Below are 5,514 nucleotides of genomic sequence, written 5' to 3' on the forward strand. Positions count from 1 at the left end.
AATGAAAATTATTTACTCACCGTCATGTCGTTCCAAACCTGCAGACTTTTATTTTTTCCAGTGGAACACAAACATATAATTTTTTAAAAATTGTTTATGTCATTTTTGTCTTTTTATGGCAGGAAACGTGAAGATTCTTCAGAAAATTATTTTTTTAGGGCTGGGCATTGACACAAATTTCACAATTCGATTCAGTTCTGATCTAAATTCGATTTTGATTAATTTTGATTAATTTTGATATTTATGCGTGTGTGTGTGTGTGTGTCAGTATGTCAGCTTTTCTCAGTGAAATATTTTATTTCTACTAACGCTGTAGGGAAACCTGTCAGTTGGTTCATTACTATAATATTTAAGGTTTAAATAGTTTAAAGGTAAAAACTGACAACTGATTTGTATGCAAACATTTCAATTGCACATCAGGCAGTTTTTATGGTAATTACATAACTATCTTTCTATTCCAATTAGTTTTTGAAATATAAACATTTAAATGCTGGCTGCCATAAAAACTTATTTTCATGACTGATTTAGTTCAAACGTACATTAAATAATGAAGAACATGTCAAGTAAAAATAATATAGCGTATATATATATATTTAGCAAAATGTTCCTCTCTAGAGTTTTATTGTCTACCTAACTGTCAAGTTTATAAACATTGAATGGCTTTCCTGAGGTTAATGTACATTATGTGACATTTAGTTTTATTGACGTCTGTCTGCGGTTAAAACGCTGATTGAGACACATGATACATTTCAGTAAGTTGTACTGTATCTTTCAACATACCCTCTGATGTTCGTTCATTTATTTCGTCCTATAACTTTAATTCTGTCAGGACCACTATCGTCAAAGATGATTGACAATTAGCATACAGTTTGGATTTGCGGTATGGTTCAAGTTCTGGGCAAGAACTCCCTGCGCCTCCATGCAGCCTAGCATAGATGAGAGCAGGGAGAGCAGCGATAACCCCCCAGAGTAAACAGAACAGAACCAACATAAATGTATTGCAGATATCGTTAAAGTTCAATAATTTTATGTACACATTTTAGAATTAATCTGATTCAAAGGAGAATCAGAAGCTGAATCCTGACTGACAGAGGAGGAGCTGGGGATGGAGGAGGCTATTAGCTATTGAGCAATGTGAAAACTGCTGATACTACAGCGGGACCTTATATATGAATGCTTAGATAGGTGTCGTATTCCCATAGGTTGATGGGGATCAGCTGAGAGTCAGCTGATGCGAGCTTGACTAACGGGACCTGCCAGAACTAACGCTACGCTTGATTTAAAGTGCAACCTATGACTCTGAGGCTATGGTTTGAACTGAGGCGCTATAGCGATCTGTCACTCCACATTTAAGAGCACCAAAACAGTATTTATTGATTGAATTCTGTAATAAAATAGACAGAATTTGAAAGCTAAGACTTTATTTCTTATCAAATGTAACAAAGCACTACGCTTACTGCGATTTACTGGATAGGATGCGCACTCGATAGGAACGACATGAGGGTGAGTTAATGATGATCACACGTTTATTTTTGAGTGAACAATCCCTCTAAAATCAAAGAGTAATTGGCAAGAGTAGACCCGAAAGCATGGAGTCAGAATCACACATGCAGTTACAATCATCAAACGCAGCTCCCGCTGCGTGTGTTAAAGCAGACGGGAAGAGAGAGGGAAGGCCGGCCCATGCCAAAGCGCTTCACGCCTAGCAGCTCTGCCCAACTCTCTGACAGAAACAGAAACGGAGAGATCTGACATCGCATGCCATCTGCTACCACAAAACCGCTGCTCTCAGATCAGTAACAGGCAGCGAGATCAGACTATTTCCATAGAGAAGGCCGTGAAACTCCCTGACCCGCTACAAAACTTGAGTTCAGTGGGCCACATTAACAGTAAACCTGTTTAAAGACCCTGTGAAAGTAAAACTGGAGTTTTGTATGTCATGTCTGTTAGCTTTAAGGCTAACATTTATATGCTAATGTACCTTTAAATGCTGACAAAATACATGTGTTTAAATGTCAGGGACTATGTTTTCTGTCAGAAGGATGAAAAGTATGTAATATTTTGTAGAAACGGTTTAATGAAATCAATCGTGGCCATGCTTTGTAACTCCAAACAAAACCCTTTAGCCTTGACTATATTCTAGTACCTTATTGCTTGGTTTTATCATATACACAACCGTTCAAAGGTTTGGGGTGAGCAGGCTAAGATTTTTTTCTTCAAAGAAATTAATACTTTTATTCAGCAAGGATGCATTCAATTGATCAAAAGTGACAGTAAAGACTTTACAAAATATGTTTCAAATAAATGCTGTTCTTGTGAACTTCAAGTTTAGCAAAAAAAAAAAAAAAAAGTATCACACTTTCCACAAAAACATGAAACAGCACAACCGTTTTGAACATTAATATTAATAATAAGAAATGTTTCTCGAGCAGCAAATCATATTAGAATGATTTCTGAAGGATCATGTGACACTGAAGACAGGAGTAATGCTGCTTTATTCCTGTGTCACAGGAATAAATCACATTTTAAAATATATTCAAATAGAAAAAAGGTTATTTTAAATTGGAATATTATATCACAATATTTCAGTTATTATGCAGTCTTAGTGAGCTTAAGAAACTTACCAACCCCAAACGTTTGAATGGCAGTGTATATGCATGAATTGTCTATTCTGCACAATGCTCTCTAGAATGAGACTGTCCCTCACCTGCTACATCTAGCACTATCAATTTGATTTTTTCTTTCAGCCTGTAACGCCAAACAAAAAGCTTCAAATCTTTTCTTGATGTCTTTAAGATGACATGCAAATGTTACATGTAAAAAGCTGTAAAAAAAAAGTTTTGTCCAAAGATAAAAGCGTCTCTGGGAGCAGAATTTTGGCTGAGTGCTATCGTACCATCTTGTTTAGTGGCAAATAACAAACAAATTAGTGTGTCATTATCCTCCCTGCCAAAATAAAGCCATTAATGATCCAGATCACACATCGAAACCCTTTCCAATAGAGCCGCAAACAGTCGGATGAGAAGTTTTCAGTCAACCATCTCAGGCCAGAAACACAGTCTATGCAAGCTGAAATTGAAAACATCTATACTCTTGCATACAGCCTGTTTCAGGCATTGTTTCAGAAACGGCCAAAAATCTGTCCTGTACATCGACTGTTTGTGCTTTATGTAATAAATTCAGTCAGTAGCAAAGTTCTCACAATAAAACAATTTTCTGAAGTAAACTGAAATAAAGGCTTTGCACAGGTAAAAAAAGAAATGCCTCATGACAACTTATTATTGCCTGTGTTGATTATTTGTGGATCTACTAGCGAGTCCATATGGCTGAACAGAAACAGTTGGTTATGAAATGGACGGCCATTTGATCGTCTAAACGGATATGTTTGGAATAACATACTAGCATACTGCAGTGCAGCACACACTATTTTGTGTAGAAATGTCTCAACTTTTGGCTCAAATAATAAGTTAAAAAGGAGATGTTAATAATTATAGCTGATATTAGATCACGCTGAAAATAGAAGGTCAGGATGAGTGCATTGCATTGTGGGATCTAGTATTTTATGCAGTATACTCGTGGTAAGGTGTGGTCACATTAGCGAAATTTCAGCACGGATCTGACCGTGAAAACGTACCGAACAGTGGTAAATGTGACTGCAGCTTTATGCTGCATGTTTTGGCAAATGTTACAGATACAGAAAATTCGCACACCCTGCACATACAGTACATACTGCAGAAATAGTATGGGTAATATGCTAGTATGCTGTTCCGAACACATCCCATGCAAATCCTGTTGTCACCTTCAGCTGCTTTTGATTGGACGAGACCAGATGTGACCTCACCGTAGGCACACCCCCTGCTCACACACACTGCAGGGTCATAGGCAGCTCCCTTTTGGTCAAAATATAGGCATCCTTTTACACACACACACACACACACACACAGAAGCTTTAAAAACAACTGATACAAGGCCGTCTATTTAAAAAGTTATTTTCCTCTTATAAAGCTTTCTGCATAAAGACTGCACATTAAAAAAAATATAGAATACGATTCTTAAAACCTTTTGTCTCTACACAGGAAGAAATTGAACATCTGATTATAGTGATGAGCTAAATACACACTGAGAGCGTTCGTTCGGACAGGGTTAGAGGTCAGTCACTTTGTTCTCCAGCGCTGCGGCGATCTGCTGCAGTCTCAGTGTTAACTGTTTACTCTGGGCAGCAGGATCTTCATCCAGAGACATGATGATCTACAGAAACAGACAACGAACATGAGCCTTCACTACACACACAATCTATCTATCTATCTATCTATCTATCTATCTATCTATCTATCTATCTATCTATCTATCTATCTATCTATCTATCTATCCATCCATCCATCTAATAGTCTGTCTGTCTGTCTATTTGATGTTTCCCCCCCTCCATTTTCAATCATCTTTTAGCTGTTTATTTAAATAGTCCTGCTGTGTGACAAATAAATTTTTCCCCTGTATAGTCTCTTAATTAATGTAAAACGACTAGCATATTAATTATACAAAAAAACCCCCACAAAAAAACAACGTAAAGCTTAAGTTCAAAATACTTGTATATGTCACTGCTGTCAGTTCTTCATGTCAGTTACCCATGTGTGTGTGTGTGTGTGCACTCACCCCATCGTAGTATTTGCTGGCGTACCGGTAGAGCTGATGAAGAGCCACTTGTGTGTTCAGTTTATCTGTGTGTTCCTGAAAAACAAACATAAATCAACACCAGTCTGTTCATTTTCCCTAAAACTCACAGAAAGCCCATCACACACTCACCCGTGACACTTCAGCCAGATGTGTGTTCATTTCCTGGTCACTGACTGACACTATCTGCCGGATTCCTTTATAGTACCTGTGGAGAAACACAACAGACGTCTGATCCAAACTGCAGCTAAAAACACCTACTCTAAACAGGGCTGGTTGCTTTACATATCAGTCTGAAGGTCTCTACCTGCCTCTTAAATTGCATTTAAATCTAAAAAAAAACAAAAAAACAGCACAATATACTGTTGTGTATCTAAATATAACTTATTTACTTACTAAAGTGTCTCAAACACAAAGATAATCAAGAATAACTTTAAAAGATTTGATGCCTTTAAACTTTAGCAGACTAGTTCTACCTCAGAATTGCTCAATGTATCCGCCTGGGAACATAAACACAACTTGGTTTCCCAGAGGGCTGATAAAAACCTGTCGCTCTGACTCCCAGATATTGCATAAACCCAGTCAATCAGATCATGCTGAGAAAGTTCTCTGCATTTCTGTGCACAACATGCATCAGACAGTCTGTAAACCATCTGTGGGCATTCGGCTGGAGGCTGAGACTGCGCAATACTGGAGCACTTACTCGTCTACCATCCTTTTGTAGGTGGAGATCTCCTTTGCATAGAGTAATTTGTTGCTGGGAGAATCCTGCAGGCAACAGAGAGAGAGAGAGAGAGAGAGAGAGAGAGAGAGAGAGAGAGAGAGAGAGAGAGAGAGAGAGAGAAT

The 5,514-nt window shown here is 37.8% G+C and overlaps 1 protein-coding gene across 1 annotated transcript in view; it reads right to left on the reverse strand.

Annotated features, from left to right (window-relative positions):
- Positions 1-2,561: 2,561 nt before the first annotated feature.
- LOC107566236 (plexin-B2-like) overlaps positions 2,562-5,514 on the reverse strand; it is a 192,573-nt gene continuing 189,620 nt past the window's right edge. Inside the window, exons 31-34 of the mRNA XM_016251624.1 lie at positions 5,372-5,446; positions 4,801-4,876; positions 4,651-4,725; positions 2,562-4,248 (exon numbers count right to left, since the gene is read on the reverse strand). Coding sequence (XP_016107110.1) covers positions 4,144-4,248; positions 4,651-4,725; positions 4,801-4,876; positions 5,372-5,446 — 331 coding nt within the window. The 3' untranslated portion in view covers positions 2,562-4,143. The remainder of the gene's footprint in view (positions 4,249-4,650; positions 4,726-4,800; positions 4,877-5,371; positions 5,447-5,514) is intronic.

This window comes from Sinocyclocheilus grahami, unplaced genomic scaffold (genome assembly GCF_001515645.1).
Source record: "Sinocyclocheilus grahami isolate Dianchi unplaced genomic scaffold, SAMN03320097.WGS_v1.1 scaffold1062.1, whole genome shotgun sequence".
NCBI lineage: Eukaryota > Metazoa > Chordata > Actinopteri > Cypriniformes > Cyprinidae > Sinocyclocheilus > Sinocyclocheilus grahami.